Source organism: Hordeum vulgare, chromosome 1H (genome assembly GCF_904849725.1).
Source record: "Hordeum vulgare subsp. vulgare chromosome 1H, MorexV3_pseudomolecules_assembly, whole genome shotgun sequence".
In the NCBI taxonomy this organism is placed as follows: Eukaryota; Viridiplantae; Streptophyta; class Magnoliopsida; order Poales; family Poaceae; genus Hordeum; species Hordeum vulgare.
Window position 1 is genome coordinate 333,653,680 of NC_058518.1, and position 16,068 is coordinate 333,669,747.

General features: G+C 44.8%; 3 protein-coding genes and 1 long non-coding RNA gene across 4 annotated transcripts; 1 reads left to right on the forward strand and 3 right to left on the reverse strand.

Moving 5' to 3' along the window:
• The first annotated feature begins 2,060 nt into the window (after window positions 1-2,060).
• Window positions 2,061-2,752, forward strand: LOC123434448 (protein RESPONSE TO LOW SULFUR 3-like). The gene has a single exon (XM_045115513.1). It carries the CDS (start codon window positions 2,175-2,177, stop codon window positions 2,490-2,492), a length of 318 nt encoding a protein of 105 aa, XP_044971448.1. The 5' UTR covers window positions 2,061-2,174; the 3' UTR covers window positions 2,493-2,752.
• A 477-nt stretch (window positions 2,753-3,229) lies between these two features.
• On the reverse strand, window positions 3,230-5,614 carry LOC123434464. Its single transcript, XR_006625753.1, has 2 exons — window positions 3,644-5,614; window positions 3,230-3,495 (listed from the first exon to the last, which is right to left on the reverse strand). It is a non-coding gene; the product is annotated as an uncharacterized LOC123434464 (long non-coding RNA).
• Window positions 5,615-6,887: 1,273 nt separating this feature from the next.
• Window positions 6,888-11,921, reverse strand: LOC123434475 (probable plastid-lipid-associated protein 10, chloroplastic). The gene is made up of 8 exons (XM_045115514.1): window positions 11,702-11,921; window positions 11,524-11,628; window positions 11,273-11,413; window positions 10,857-10,952; window positions 8,777-8,857; window positions 7,775-7,861; window positions 7,417-7,472; window positions 6,888-7,342 (listed from the first exon to the last, which is right to left on the reverse strand). The coding sequence occupies exons 1-8, from the start codon at window positions 11,861-11,863 to the stop codon at window positions 7,228-7,230; spliced, it is 843 nt and encodes a 280-aa protein (XP_044971449.1). The 5' UTR covers window positions 11,864-11,921; the 3' UTR covers window positions 6,888-7,227.
• A 1,777-nt stretch (window positions 11,922-13,698) lies between these two features.
• Window positions 13,699-15,404, reverse strand: LOC123434491. The gene is made up of 2 exons (XM_045115515.1): window positions 15,262-15,404; window positions 13,699-14,449 (listed from the first exon to the last, which is right to left on the reverse strand). The coding sequence occupies exon 2, from the start codon at window positions 14,386-14,388 to the stop codon at window positions 13,957-13,959; it is 432 nt and encodes a 143-aa protein (XP_044971450.1). The 5' UTR covers window positions 14,389-14,449; window positions 15,262-15,404; the 3' UTR covers window positions 13,699-13,956.
• Between the last annotated feature and the right edge of the window lie 664 nt (window positions 15,405-16,068).

Below are 16,068 nucleotides of genomic sequence, written 5' to 3' on the forward strand. Positions count from 1 at the left end.
AAGTATGTGTGGGAACACTCAAAGCATAAACACTAGTCTTCCTGCACCTACCACCAAAAAGGATTTCTTTGCTCTTCATTTTTCATACGCTCGTTGCGCCCATAGAGAGTGTTCAAAGTTTCTGGACACCCCGTGTGCATGTGATAGTGTCCAATTCTCCGGACCCCCCGTATGGACGTGGTCTTAGCACCGTATGCACGGGGAAGTGCATATCCATTTGGACAATCCGTGCCCACAGGGTCTCAGGCCGTCGTACACACGAAGTAGTGATTTAGACTCTACACACTCCAAGCGCATGGGAGCAACTTGGCCCGTGCAGATGGGGTTCGTCGACAGGAGCGGTCACTTAGTGTGGGACACTATATAAGAGCACATTCTAACCCTACCCTTTTGCCTTGTGAGCTTCCACCATTCTCAAACCTCCATTGCTCATATCAATAAATCGCTCCACCCAAACACTTTGATACTTTGGGAATTGAGAGATCAAGGCCCGATCTATCACTTGACCAAACCTATTGGTGTTCCCCATAAGATTTCTTCACCAACAACTTGTACTATTGGAGCTTGGGCTCCTAGGCAGTCAGGGTTCCTCCGGATGCTTCCTTGGTTGTCATGTGCTTTTGTGACTATGTAAAGGTACGGTGGTCGTCTTCAAGACCAACCCCGAGGGATTTGAGGTTCATCCATTGGGGGTAACTTGAAGAGAATACACTGTGCCACTTGGTGGTGTTCCAGAGCCTTGGCATCGACAACGCTCCAACGTAGATTAGCACTTCCCCAAAGAAGTGTGAGCTTTGAGATAAAATATGCATCCCCGACTGACTGGTGGTCATTCCTTTCCGACACTTTACTTTGATTTCTATGCATCTTGGCTTGCTAATTATTTTTGCGTAGCTTACACTGGTTTGAGCTTGCTTGCCATATATGTTGTGTTCATCTAGTTGCATATATGGAGAACATATTTATCCGCAAATCCCTAAAATTGGTAATTAAATTTAAAATTTGTAGTCTTCTATGCACCACCCCCTCTTGTCGACCACATCGACCATTTCAATCGATGTAATGTATTTTCTTTGTTTATGCATGTGTGCATTTTATTTAGATTTAAATTGTAACATGCAGTATGCATGATACATGCTTCTCATGTCCCTGATGTCATTTCACATATCAATTTGATCTTATTTCACAAATTATTGGATAGTTTAGTTATCTAGTGTTTCAAAAGTGCATCTCATGGAAAAAATGCTTGAGAACGAGGCACGAGAGATCAGCCATTTGTCTAGGAGAATATCGCATGATAGTACCACCACTTATATGCTCTCATGATACCACTGTGAAATAGTTTAACTTTAAATGGTTTAAAAAAATCCCAAAACAATGTGAATGCTCAAAATACTTGCGCCTACAACCCCGGGAATATTAAGATCCAAATTCAAACTACAAAAGGAAGAAAAAATCAAGATGCGACTCATGATACCACTGTGAAATAGTTTTTGACACTGTTCATGTTTTTGTCTTTATTCACACTACTGATGCTGATTTTTTTCTTTCTTTTGATCCTCTATTTGTACTTTGAATTTGAATTTGAATTTTTAAGAGTTATAAACACATGTGTTGTGGACGTTTCGAAGAGTTTTAAGAAAGATTTAAACTTAACCCTTTTAAGTTGCAATCATGGGAGCACGTAAGCGATGGTATCAGCCAATATTCACCCTCGTCCGTGTCTCCAATAACCACCCTCCGACGCTCGATCGAACGGCCAGAATATGCTAGACAAATCAAGCAAAAGTTGTGGCTGCTGGTGTTTGAGTATCCATCTCCGGCCAGTGGCCACCAGGTTCACCTCTCAACCAGTAGGAAATGCAATAAGAGAGAGACGTACGGGCGAAGCATCGTATTATCAACGATGATGACCTCACCTTATACTCCATGTAGCTGCGCTGTACACGTGCGTCGACACCTAAACGTGCCCGATGGGTTCATTGAACCTGGACACATTCCCGCTTTCCCTCCGCAGCTGCAGCCGTCCCGAGCGGCCCGGCCTATATAAAAGGCGCCACAACCTGAAGAGAGCTCCAGATCCAACGAACTCGTAAACACGTCTGTGCATAGTGCTGTTGCATATACATATACAGTACATACTCTCCTCCACTCACCCCGAGAAGTTAGGAGGCATGGCGAGGAAGGCAGCGGCAGCGGCAGCGGCCATGGACGGCAAGAGCTCCGAGCTGGCGAGGGCCGTGGCGGAGGCGGAGGCGAGAGAGGAGCGGCTGCGGCGGGAGCTGGAGGCGGCGCTGGCGCGGGTGGCCGTGGCGGAGGAGGCCGAGGAGCGGCTGTGCGTGCAGCTGGGCGAGCTGGAGGCGGAGGCCATGACGCACGCCATGGAGTACCAGCAGCACGTCAGGGCGCTCTCCGAGAGGCTCGCCCTCATGGACGGCCTGCTCAGGTCCTCCGGCCTCCACGGCGCCGTCGTGCAATCCGGGCTTCACTGACGAACCGAGTCTCATCATGTGCTTCTCCTAGATTCTTAGTATATGTGCGATCAATCAAGGCTGTACTGGTTTTTAAATTTTCTCCTTTCTGTCTTGCGCGTGCGTTTCATGCCAGCCCGTGCGCGGTGGTGGCGTGTAGGATGTACATTTTTCTTCTTCTTGAGATGTACTAGTATATAGAGTAATGTCGTTTGTCAAACTGTTGGTAAGCATGTAAATATTGCCCCCGATCTGGTGCAAAGACGTATGCATTCATCTAATATCACACGCAATGACGCAACGGGATTCCTTGATAACGATCGAGCTTATTATGTCCACAAGCAAAATGAGATGATCACCCACACAACGATCCAACATCACGCATGCACATGGCCACGCGCGAGCTAAATCCATTGGCGCGGGTTGCGTCGCGCTGGAGGACCACCCGCAGAACGTTCCTTCTCTAAATCTTCCGTTGATTGAATTGTTCGATTTTCGGGTTTCACCATCCTTAGGAAAAGTCAGTTCCCAGGGGAAGCTGATGTTTCGATGTTCTTGACAAGTTCCTGGTTTTCCTTGCCTCCTTTGCTGCCAACATATTTTGGTTGAGAGATTGCTGGGCACGTTACCAAGCTGTGTGCTGCCAGCAATTTATACTCATTCTACTCTGCAATGCGTATGGTCTGCTACGGAGATCTTCAATCAATTTGAACCGACTAGATGGCCCTGCTAGAAAACGAGATGTCTGACGCCACACAGAAAACGACCGCACCAGCAGCTCAATTAAGCAACAAAGATAAGGAAACTTCGGACCAACACCATACAGCACAAAGTTGACTGATATAATGCAATTGGAAATGGAAATGGCAAATCAGGGACCTCGGATATTTGACAGCAGCACGCTGCACGCTGCATGCGTGTAATGAAAAAGAGAGGTACTCCTATGAAATGGAACATGGATCTTTTCATCCCGAAAATTGTCAATCTTCCAGGTAGCTGACTGGAGGTGTGAAATGGCCATGCTCTCCAGAAACCAAGACGATTCAACGGAATTGCCGTCAATCGCGGAAGTGTACAGACAAGAGGTATAGAAATTGATGAGCATATGACCTGACTTGTCTCCAATAGGGTGACTTGATCTTTAATCAGGAGTACTCCGTTCAGATACGCACCTGGAATCCAGGCTGGAAGCAAGAAAATGTCCTGTCTACATTCTTCATGAAACTTGGATAAAATCAATCAGTAAATCTTCTAGTACTCCTTCCAACTTCATGGAGATCTTTTATCTTCTAGTAGTTCGTCATGTTGAAGCTGTTTAGTTCACACTTCTAAAATCTTTCTAGAGAATTAAAGATAAATTTCCAACTTCAGATTCAACAGAAACAACTAAACAAATGTGAATTCCTCTTCGACTTTAGGTGGTTGCAGAGCTGGACATGAGACTCAAAGTGGCTAATTAACCATAGCCTTTTGGCGTAGAATAAAATCTAAAGCATGGCACAGAAGGTATGGAGCCCCACCATGAACACAAAGGAAGAACTTCTGGTGTAGGGGTTGCCACATGGATCTCACCAGCAAAGAATCCTAATACCATGTACATTGATGCATAGCACAAGTGGATCAACACAATAATCAAGGAAAGCATATCCAAACACCAAGAAGGAATATTCCATTATCACTGATCTGACATGACTAAACAACAAAGAAGGTGGCTATGGCTTGAAAACGAAAACCTAGCATTCTTTGTTTAACACTTTTATAACTCCAATAAACGTACCAACTTGTTTTCCTTCTTTTTTTCGAGGTACTTTTTCCTTCCTTTCTATTTCTAACAACACAACATAGACGCATACACAAATGCACATACACACACAAGAGTTAGTTTCAGAAAACTTTAGGATGATCTGAACCTTTGCAGATTATTTTAGCACGATCTGACCATTTTGGCAAACGCCCAGCCTTGTGACGTTTCTGCCTCACCTGGACACGCCAAAGTTGCCGGCATTTCTGGCCTGGCCAGTAGCTGTTGACCTCCTACGTGGCAGGGCAGAAACAGCAAACTGAGACGCGTTACTGAAAACGCCTCAGGCTTGGTGTTTTTGCCCAGTGAAGAAACGTCGGCAAGAGGCGTTTCCAGTAACACGGGCCCCGTGACCACTTATATATTCATGGCAGAAACTGTGGCTACTTTGGCGTGTCTATGAGAGGCAGAAACATCACGGGGCTTGTGTTACCAAAAGGATCAGATCATGCTAAAAAATCTGAAAGGTTCAGATCATGTTAAAGTTAGGCAAAAAGGTCAAAACAGCGATTTTGGCCCTAAAGCATCATGATTGAGGAACTGCCACTAGGAACTACAGTCACCTCGACTCTGACGTATTGTTGGTTCTCAAACATAGCAGCCTGTTACTCACAGCAGAGCTTTTGGCTTTTAGCTTTGCACACAGCAGAGTTTGAATTAACAGCATTGTGACTATGGTGAGCCTTTACTATATCCCTATATATTGTTCAAACAACTTTGGATATTGGTCATTGGATGAAGCTAATTAATCTGACAGTACAGATGTGGGGAATGCCGTTGGATATCGGATATTATCTTCACTCCATCGGGTTTTGCCGCATGTATAATCTAGAAGATTCCATGGATAAGCTTAAGCATAATGCACAAACCTTATAAGACAAACACTAAGATCCTCCATACTTTAACTCTCCAAACTTTTTTCTTCTAACTGAATGACCATTCCTTTTCTACTTTATGATTTACAATGAATACGCACAAACCTCACCATCATAGACACTCCTCATTTGTTCTAGACTCTTCATGTCAGCACATTCATAAAATTCATTTGTCTTTGAAGATGCAATACTGGCTACTCAAAACTGCAAATACAAGATACCTGAAGACAAATGATATATTTACATGAGTTACGTGTTATACCATGTAGTCTTGGAATATTGTATAGCTATAATTTGCTTTTGAATGGGATGAACTACGAGAATTAGACCTACATCTACATCATGCATATATAACTCGAAACCTATATGTTTACATCCTATAATTTGGTACATTGATATTCATTCATACTTTGGTTATCAAAGCTCCTATGTGCAGTGGTGTACCTTACTAGTAGTTTACTACTCCCTCCGTCCGAAAATACTTGTCATAGAAATGAATGTATCTAGATGTATTTTAGTTTTAGATACATTCATTTTTATCTATTTATGTGACAAGTAATTTCGGACGGAGGGATTAGTATGTAAACGGTAAACCAACAGCCCAAGTGCTGAGCTTCCTAGTATTACTGCATAAACACAGCTGAGGCGTAAAGCTATTCGGTTCTTAGCCACAAGAGTGGGCATGTGCAATGTTTGAAGAGTAGTTATAAGTACTTTTAGTCATGAACACAAACGGGGAAAAAAGACGCCCTACTTTCCATTATAACCAAATTGAGTACCACGAATTTGTCAAATGAAAAAAAAAACATGATTCTAGCACAACCTTGGCCGCTGGCCTGGAAATGATATTTGTTTGAGTGCATGGTCCATGACTTCATGTGATATGCCCAATTACTAAGGGTGCATCCAATGTTTATTCCTTATAAGCGTATGACTCTACATGATATGCCCAAATAGCAAGACAAGGACTTCTGTTATACTCCATATATCAGAATAAAAATAACCTATATTTGGCCCATTGTTTCTGAACTAACAATTTTTAGCAGTTGATGCTTGCTCGCCTCCTATGGTTCACCAGCTGATGACAATATCCATAATCCATTAGACTTACACTACTTGATGTCCATGTCAAGCTACAAAACCGTTATCACTATATTATGACCCAAATGTTAAATTGATTCTAAAACTGCAAATTTCAGTGTGTACAGTTCTCCTGCTATTGCGCTGAAAGCAAAGAGACCCCAGGTGGCTACTTACATCCACTTCGATGAATCATGTTTGCAAACTATCATGTCAAAAGACCTGAACTATATGCCATGGAAACAATTTAGACCGAGTTGATAATTTAATCAGTAAAGGGCTCAACATAACCCTGTCATATCAACTTAACAATAAATGTATAACTAAATGTGACTTTAATAAAATAATTGCCGTAATATCATCTATCACAGGCTTGCGGCACATAAATGATGGGCACATATTTATTTATTGCAAGAAAAAAAATACAAAATTGTTTTTGTGGGACATCAATAATGGTATGCAGATAGTAACTGCAGCAAAAGAGAATCTAATCACCTAACAGCTATTACACTGAAAAGAAAGCCCAACAACATCAACCCAAAAAATTAAGGTTACGTGCATTCTGAATTTCCACAGACAGCGAGAGCATATATGTTAAAGGCTTATTCATTACTGTCATACAGTGCAGGTTAGTGAATTTGTTAGGAAAATACTAGTACATTAATAGGCAATGAGCAATCACATATCGCCAGTGGTACTGAGTGATATAGTTACATTGAAAATTACAAATATGATAATACTAGAAACCAAAACACATTCTAATATACAGAATAAAAGTCATCAATTTTAATTAGCTTTCTATTGGAAGAACAGAAAACTTTCTTAACACACAGAAGCAGAAGGTGATTGCTATACACAAGTAGAACAGGATAATAATCAGATTTCATAAGGGCACATGGAGTGTTGCGTTGAAAGGTAGACATATACCTACTGTATGCAAGTAAGCCCATCTATAACCGTCGTTTTATTATACAACACGCCCATGGAAATTAGAGAACCTTCATAAAAGAGGTTGGGCTCTTGTGAAAACAAAAACTCCACCACCACCAACTGAACGCCCCAGGAGCATATCACGGTCAAGGTAAGAAAGATAGTATAGTCCTCCAGGTGATCGTCTGATAAAAATTCAGTCCAAAACTTAAAAACAAAGGAAACAAAAAAGGAAGATTTTTGTTCTTCAAAAATTTACCTTTCAGGACCACCAACAGGAACTTGAGCTCGGAAAGTTTTCAGGAACTGCAATATCTGCAAGAACATAGTCACTGCAATGAAACACCTGTATAATGGTTGATGAACAATTTGAAAGTGAAGTGACGATCCTAAATAAATAATTACTTTCAGAACAATCTTTGCATTCTGGAACAAAAGAGGAAAACAATATCTTTTGGCAACTAGCATTCTCAAAACTATTTAACACCTGAATGCAAATACACATATGGACCACAGAGGATGTGTGTGCTTTTAATGAAAAAGGAAAAGGACAGTAACCATAACAAGAAGGGTAATTTTCAGACTGAAAATATAATTATTCATACATCCCGGCTTACCTGAAGACTAAAAAAAGACCGAGGAAGTATAGCAGGAGCTATTAGTGCTTGTAGCTGCTCACTAATCTTGATATTTTCTACAGCAACCTGTTAAACAATGGATCATAAAGGGAAAAAAGGTAAAACACATAAATTAAAGAAAACAAAATTGAGAAAAGATGGTGGCACAAGAACAAACTTCTTTCCAGAAGCCTTCGCTTTCGATGGTGCATGAGCAGTAAGTTAGAAATATGATGATAACATGTCAGAGTCTGGTTCTATGCTAGTATCAAGTTTCATGAAAATAAATCTTGGATAATGCTTATGTGTTACATATACTACTTAGCTGCAGATACGGAGATGCATCATAAAGCTTACCTATCATCTACTATCCTACCACTACTGCGCACTGAACATCACATCATATCTGACATACAGTCATTCTTTCTGATGGATTCTTAATTTCCTTCCAGTTAGTTAATGCATGCTCTTTTTCATACATAAGAGGAAGATTTTATGTGGGGGCAGACAGGAAGGTGCTACTAGCAGGGGCAGCATATCTTCAACATGAGGCACTCAGGCATCACTCTGGAGGTGAGGACCAGGCAGGGGACAGGGGTCGCTGCAGAACAACTGCTGTCGAGTGTTGACTCAGGGGAGGGTCAAGGAATAGCGAGATGAAGCTTCTGCTTGATGAATCACTTTGATGCCTCCAGAACTGCTGTTCAGGGGATGTTATATGGTTGTTTTGGCATCCTTTTGAGCTGCTGTAGGGGGCGGGTTTTTTCAGTAACCTTGATTGCTTTACTTTTGGTGGCAGCTGGTACTTCTGGTTTTAGTTTGTTAGCAGTAGGTGGCAAAACCTTTTTGAACAGCTATGCCTGGCATATTGATTAGATAGTGGAACCCTGGCATGAGGTCGTATGGAGAAAAATGTCTAACTTACTTTCTTACCATCAGTCCCAACTTTCTTACAACGCTTCCTAAAATAAGCAGGCAAAGATATTTTCAACAAGAAATTACCTCCTCGAACTGAAGAAATATGTTGCGCTTAGACAGAACATCAAATTTTGCAGAGACCATCAGTGTTGCGCCTTCTTGCTCCTATATAGACCACTAACAGAATCAAACACAAAAGAGCTAACCCAAATGAGAGTTAAAAAACAAAAGTGTAAACAACTTAATCAATGACATGCAACCAGGCTGATTAGCAGAATATGTCAAACGAAGGCATTAGAAATCATTTTTATACAACAGACTGCATAATACAAAAATAATGCAATTCCTGCACACAAAAAAAAAGACTATGAACATTCTGCAATAATTTTATCAAGCCGTTACAAAGCTAAAATTACCCTCTTCCTATGCTTTTCACTATATTATGGTCCTATCCGTGCATATGATATGACGAGCCTTCATTACAAACCAGCTTCTCCCCTCTTCGATTGCTCACACGGAAACCACCGAGTATTGTTTACATCAGTGCAAGGAGCAGAAGAGCACATATGATGAGCTAAAGCTTCTACTTAAGTACATCAGCAACTTGTGAAGGCGAATTGCCGCCATGAAGCAGCAATATACAATATATTTTTTTTCGAGAAAACGCAGTGAGATGCGTGCGTTTCTTTGTATTGAAAAGGAAGAGTTTATGTTACAATCCTCCTAGGAGGGGTAAAGCTGGGAAAAGAAAAGCCTAAGACTAGTGTACATCCCAGGTCTGTGGGTAGATGATACGGAGACCGGCCGCTCCTGCCTTGGTCCAGAGGGACGCCTCCTCCTTGATCTTCACGATCAGGTCGTGCAACGAGGGTTTGTGCCCTCGAACACACAGCTGTTACGGTGTTTCCAAATCATCCACGGGGTCAGCAGGGTCACGGAGGCGAAGCCTTTGCGCATGGGGTGCGGCATGCTCCGCTTGGCTCGGTGCCACCAGGCGAGAAGGGAAGTCTCGTTGCTGGGAGCGGCGCAGGGCAAGCGGAGCCAGACGATGATGCTTTGCCAGACCTGCCTGGAGAAGGGGCAGCGTAGCAGCAAGTGATCCATAGTCTCGGGGTCCTGGCTGCACAAGATGCAGGGGTCGTGGTGCTGCAGCCCGCGGCGTGCTAGGCGGTCGGAGGTCCAACATCGGTCCTGGTCGGCGAGCCAGTGGAAGAACCGTACTCGGGGTGGAGCCCAACTCTTCCAGATGAGCTTCCAAGAGGCGCTGGGGATGGATCCTTGGAAGGTGACCTTGTAACAGGACTTGGCGGAGTAGTAGCCATCCGTAGTCCACTTCCAGGAGAGTCGGTCTGGCGTGTTGAGCAGGGTAGTGTGCTCGATGACGTGCCAGAGGCGGATGTACTGGCCGATCTCGTGGACACCGAGAGCGCCCTCGATGTCGTGAGCCCAGGCGTTGGCATTGAGCCATTCCGCGACTGTCCGCGCTTTTCTTCTGCGCATGGGGATGCAGGCGAGGAGCCGCGGAGCTATCTCACCCACGGAACGGCCGCCGATCCAACGATCGACCCAGAAGAGGGCCGAGAGGCCGTTCCCCAGGGACATCGTGGTGCAGGCGAAGAAGAGGGCGTGTTCGTCTGCCGAGAATTGCAGGTTGAGCCCGCTCCATGCTCTGTCTCGGTCGGTGTGGCTGAGCCAAAGCCATCGCAGGCGGAGAGCCAGTCCGGTGCGCTCTAGGTCTGGGATGCCAAGGCCTCCGAGCTCGATGGGTCTGGGATGTCAAGGCCGGCGGCAATATACAATATACACCATGCTATCTAAGGAACAAAACTTTGTCTCGAGGAAAGCAGAGACCCTCACTGCATACTAATGCAATCCAACTACAAACTACCCCCTCCGTATCAAAATATATGACGTTTTTGTAGGCTAAACTCATATATTTTGGTACAGAGGTAGTACAAGTGAACAAAGGATATTGTCCTTTTGCATTTTTTGACCATCAAGATGACACTCACAAAACACTAAACATTCTGGGATACGGCACAGTCGAGAGCACCAACTGAATGATATAACAACTAAACAGGGCCTGTTCTGGTGCAATGTTAGGGTAAAAGAACAAAACCTCCAAGAAAGGACACACAGATGCACAATCATCATAAAGGTTTACCTCCAGCAAGTTCTCAATGCTCCAACGCACGACATTCCGCACAATTCCACCATCCAACCGGCCCTTGCACTCGAATTTCTGGTATATTTGCCCTACCTGCACATACCCAAAAGCACCACCCCGGGCATAAGGCTTCCTGCACTTTCCGCAAATTTATAAAACATGATCGTCTGTCTATCTATACACACTATAAAGCAATTTTCTGAAGTGCCAGAAATCAACTCGTGATCAACCTCTAAATAGCCCCAGGTTTCCATATTAGAGCGTTAAAATGTACACATCGGAATAGCAGAGTTTCCACGATATCAAACATTTGCATATGCCGAGCTTGCTACTTGTTTGTCACTAACAGTATAACTGTCATGGGATTCTCATGATGAATTTTGAAAAACCGAGGTACAGGCAGAGAGAGACACCTGCAGGAGAGGGAGCCTCTCCGCCGCCTCGAACAGCACGAGCACGTCCGACGCCGACGTGTAGCACAGCCTCCAGGTGCCGTCGAGCGCAGCGAGGTCCAGTGGCGTCCCCTCCCCGGCGCCGAGCTCCTCCACGCACACCTACACACCACGCGCGCACATCAGACCGATACCCCTCGCCGTCCCACACCGGCCCACGCCGCCCAGGAGCAAATGCGATTCAAGGAAATAGCTAGAGCGGGGAGCAGTACAATGGCCTCCTCAATGGCCGCGCGCTGGTCGGGGCTGGCCCCCAAGCCGCGCCCCGTCTCCTGCACCGCCCGCAGCAGCTCGTGCTTCCGCCCCTCCGTGTCCGCCTGCGAGCGAGCGAGCAGAGCGTCAGATCGTGCGTGCGGCCAACGAGGGGGCGCGGAGTCCGACGGCCCGTACTGCGGTGAGCGGGGCGGCGGTCGCGGCGGCGAGGAGTGGACGAGGGCCGCGACGTGGGTTCTGAGGACGGAGGTGGGCGCGTCTCTGAAGAGGCGGAGACGGCGGTGCTGGCCGGGGAGGAGCGGCGGGGAACCGTCGGGAGGGGGCGGCGGCGAGCGCCATTTTCGTGTGCGTTCTGTGTGGCTGGAGTGGACGGAGGCGCCGAGGTCCTGGCCAGTTCCGCTGCCACGCATCGGCATGTGTTGCCCGCCGTTGGCCAGAGGCCCTCACCTGCCATCGCCACCGTCCGTCGAAGATCCGACGGTTAGACCGAATTTGTTCTGCGTGTAGCACTCCCACCACGGCGCCTGGCGGCCAAGGTGCATGGCAAAACGAACATATTTACGCAGAAATTCCACATTAAATCTAATGTGACTGCGATCCAGCAAACGTTTGCTCAAGGTGCATGGCAAAACGAACATATTTCACAGCAATTTTAGTTGCGGGAACATGACGATTCCTTTCAGCAAATACAACAATTTTCACGGTAAAATCCTTTGTTGCTAGAAATTGCCATGTGTTTCTAAAGAGATCGCCATGTGTGCTTTGTAGAATTTGGCATACAAATGTTCGCAAATGTCATCCCTCCCAGCGATGTTTCGCTGGCTATTGGGACCCAAAGTTAAAAAGTGTTACAGCTTCAATAACTATTTAAACAACTGTTAAAACTTAAAGAACTATCTTGCATTCCAAGCAGGATCTATGAAGTGCAAATAGCATTTTGAATAAGCACCCAGCACTGTAACCACCCAACACTACTCCAAAAACTAAATATCCTACTAGTCATAGGGGGGACCTGTAGGCATTCAAAGATGGGAATCAACAAAACTTGACGCGGAAGAAAAGTTCCCTTTACTCCTGATATAATTGTCTTACAATGTACAATCATGGCCTAATCTCTTTTAGAACGGGAAAGGAAATTGCACGGCAATATTAAGTTTATGTTGAGAACAAGCTTGTTGGATTGGGGACACTGAAATCTCTTGAGATCTTCACAGATCTTGCTTTGGATCACAGATGGTGGATACTCAACTAGATCCACAGAGGTTTACTTCGGGTCGCAGTGGCAGGTACTGGAGTAGACTTGTCCTACCGCAGCAGCAACGCGATGTCAAGCCCCTGCAGGCTCTTCTCCAGTATGAGTTTTGAAGTTTCAGTGGCTTCAAGCTGGCTCTTGTTTGAATAGTTCCAAACCTCTCTTCTGCTGATGATTTCTGTTGTGGACAATGCACTGGAAAAGACTAATTGTAAAGATGGCAGCAAACAGTTTTGCGGTCTCTTCAAAATGAACTGACTAGCCACCCGGACAGTTACCTGAAAAGCATTCTGCCGCCTAAGACTTTGATGGTACCTTGCTATCCCACTGCTGCAAAGGATTTCAATGATCTTCCATAGCTCCTGCCTCCCATGGACCGAGAAGAGCGAAAGAACACCAATTCACCTGCACAAACATAAAAAACAAGGTAACACTCAGAACAAGAAAAATCAATTTAACAAAGGGAACATTACATATAGACCAAAATATTTTCAAAAAAGTTAGCACCTGGTTAAACCCTGCAAAACAGAAAGGAGTAAAGGAAAGAAGGTGGTCAAAACAAAACAGGAGGAAGCAATATATTTTATATAGATGTTAGAAACATAACCTGCAAAGAAGAAAACATTTAACTGAAACAAATACGCTATATGAGAGCAAACCATAAATAACTCAGACTTGATCATCAACCTGCCATGAAAAGCACTAATTAAGAAGGAAATTTAGTTAGTAAGTTCACTCCCCCAAGAAATAGGAACAAGTAATCTGCAACGGATTTACATCACCGACTATGTCAAGCAAATTTGCACAGCTTGACTGCACTGAAACACATCGGATAATGAACCTCAAGAGAGCATAAGAAAGAAAGGAGCTAGAGTAATGAAAAGTTAGAGCAAACAAGAGCACCGCGCTATAGGGAAATATCTAAACGGTAATAGCAAATGATTAACACTAAGTAATTCAGAATAGGCTGTTCAATCGAAGTTACGATTACAACAAGGTCCCATGAAACTGAATTTATACTACATAGACATTATTTAGTGCCTCTAAAGGAGTCTCATATCCCTTCATAAGTCTACAAAGAAGGAAGCTCTTATAGTTTCCATCCTGTCAAAGAAGGGGAAATGGAGTAGAGATCCGCATAAGGTAGCCGGGAAAAGAAAAGATGGAAGTCTCGTTAGCTCTAGCTCAGGTCCATGCCATCTCCAGCTTGGCTCGGTATCGGAGACACGGCGGAGTAGGACCTCTCAAAAGGGGAAGGATGAAGCTGTGCACCACGCCTGCGCTTAAAGGAGCACCCTTCATGGCTGTCAGCTTCATGCTTCCTCCGAATCCCCCTCACAGCCTGCAGCTCCAGTGGCGAGAGCGGGAACAACTGCCCACTCACTCGGCAGAGCGAGTTGTGGTTGTCATAGAGGATCCTCTGGTTACAGTTTTTGTCACAGATGTGTGTCAATCCAGTCAGTTTGCAGCGGTACATGTTTCCAAAGATGTGCTCATTCTGGCACCTCTTGTCACACTTGTGACTGGGGACTTGCCCTTCTGTGTTAAGAATAGTGGACAAGAAAATCACATTGCTGGGCTCAGCAATCACAGATTTGCCAAGTACCTCCATTGTTCTGCCGCAAGACACCTCTTCACAGACCCCCTTTTCTTGGTTTCTGAGATGGGAGTTTCTGCAACCCAGAATAAGAATTTGCTTCAGAATTTTGTTTTGAAGCACTTGCATATGACCAACGCGGTGACAGTTGTTGCTGCTATTACTGAGCCAGTTCATAGAATAAATTACAGTAAATCTGAGCGGACTTTTGCACTGACACAAGAAAAATCTATTAAAAGTGACACAACCTCGCGAAATTGCCACTAGATTAGCATGCGAGATTTATCACAGATTTGCAATACTTACGCCACAAATTTCTACAGATAAATCTCGGTCACCTATGATTTCTGAATTCTAACATTACTGACAGGATTCAATACGAATCCGTTGGCGCTTTGGCAGACCACGACCAGTAAAATCCCACGACACCAAACCTAACTGAATCATTTGGATAGCACAGTCCACCTGGCATCTCAAACTACAAACGAATCCAAAAAGCCCCCCCCCCCAAAAAAAAAATTTTTTAATATAAAATTCTCAGGTACAAACAAAACCTAATTCACAAGTCAGCACCTACCCCTCATAATCCTGCAGGTAAACCAAACACCTGCCTGCCCCTTCCCAGGTTCACAATTTTACCAGATCTAAACGGTGAAACCCCCACCTACCGCACCACCCGCGATAAATTCGCACCAAAATCACGAACAGCGGCACCACAGCGCCAAAATCTACACTCCAATTAGCGATTCGGGTCGACAAAACCCGCATGCAAACGCCTCCTAGCAACCGCTCACGGCCTCCCCTCCCTCCTCGTCGAAACACCCCTAAAATCTGAGGTGAAAACCTCAGAAGAACAGCATGATAGAGGGTAGAGGCGAGGGCACGTACCAGTAAAGGCCGAAGGCGGAAGAGGAGACGGGGTAAGAACACGGGCGGCCTTCGGTCTCTCCTTCCTCTCCCTCTCCCTCTCTCTCTCTCTCCGCCAGGGAACGGGAACCTCTCGTGGAGTCAATAGCAACGGCCCGGACAAAGAGGGGTTGGGGAGGGGTGGGTGCCCATTTATAGGATCCATGCCGTTGGCCGAAATGCCGAATGACCAGAATGCCCATGGGACGTCGACACGGAGGAGCTCACTCGCTCACTGTCCGCCCCTGCTTCCGCGGATCGGTCCGGCTCGGATATCGGCTCTATCCGTCCTGTCTCCTCGAGGTTAACCCACACTCCTGCTCCCCTTGTCATTTGGTGCTAATACTATATTAGCACGAACCTTTTTCTTTAGACAAGGCACATGATAGCTCACATGCAGCTCAGTTTGTTGTTGGCACGCCGTGCGGTTTTGTGCGCGTTTGGATGTTCGTTCGTTCGTAAAATGTCTCCCGATCAAATTTCAAAAGGTTACAAGGTACGACTTTGAGAAAGAAATGTGAGATTGCCATAAGTTCAAGTACATTTAAAGATGGAGTACCAGATTTAAGAGATATAATTGTAGGCCAATGTTAAATGGCGAATAATTTGTACTCGCTCCGTCCAGGTGTATTGTGCATCTAAGAAAGGTTAGCGCAACCAAGGTGTGAGGAGATTGATCGAAAGGAAAATTTTCAACAGTCCAAGAAGCCAATCACCATGCACTTATCTCCCATTGAAACTTAACAATAAATTCTGTATTAAATCCTCTTTCCAAACATCCACATCCAT

Excerpts from the sequence above, each read along its gene's own strand:
- LOC123434475 (XM_045115514.1), bottom strand. The coding sequence starts at position 11,863 with ATGGCGCTCGCCGCCGCCCCCTCCCGACGGTTCCCCGCCGCTCCTCCC. Across the intron at positions 11,629-11,701 it reads CCGCCGCCCCGCTCACCGCA|GCGGACACGGAGGGGCGGAA; the intron begins GTACGGGCCGTC and ends GCTCGCTCGCAG. Across the intron at positions 7,862-8,776 it reads TATTTCTTCAGTTCGAGGAG|GTTGCTGTAGAAAATATCAA; the intron begins GTAATTTCTTGT and ends ATTGTTTAACAG.
- LOC123434491 (XM_045115515.1), bottom strand. The coding sequence starts at position 14,388 with ATGGAGGTACTTGGCAAATCTGTGATTGCTGAGCCCAGCAATGTGATT.
- LOC123434448 (XM_045115513.1), top strand. The coding sequence starts at position 2,175 with ATGGCGAGGAAGGCAGCGGCAGCGGCAGCGGCCATGGACGGCAAGAGC.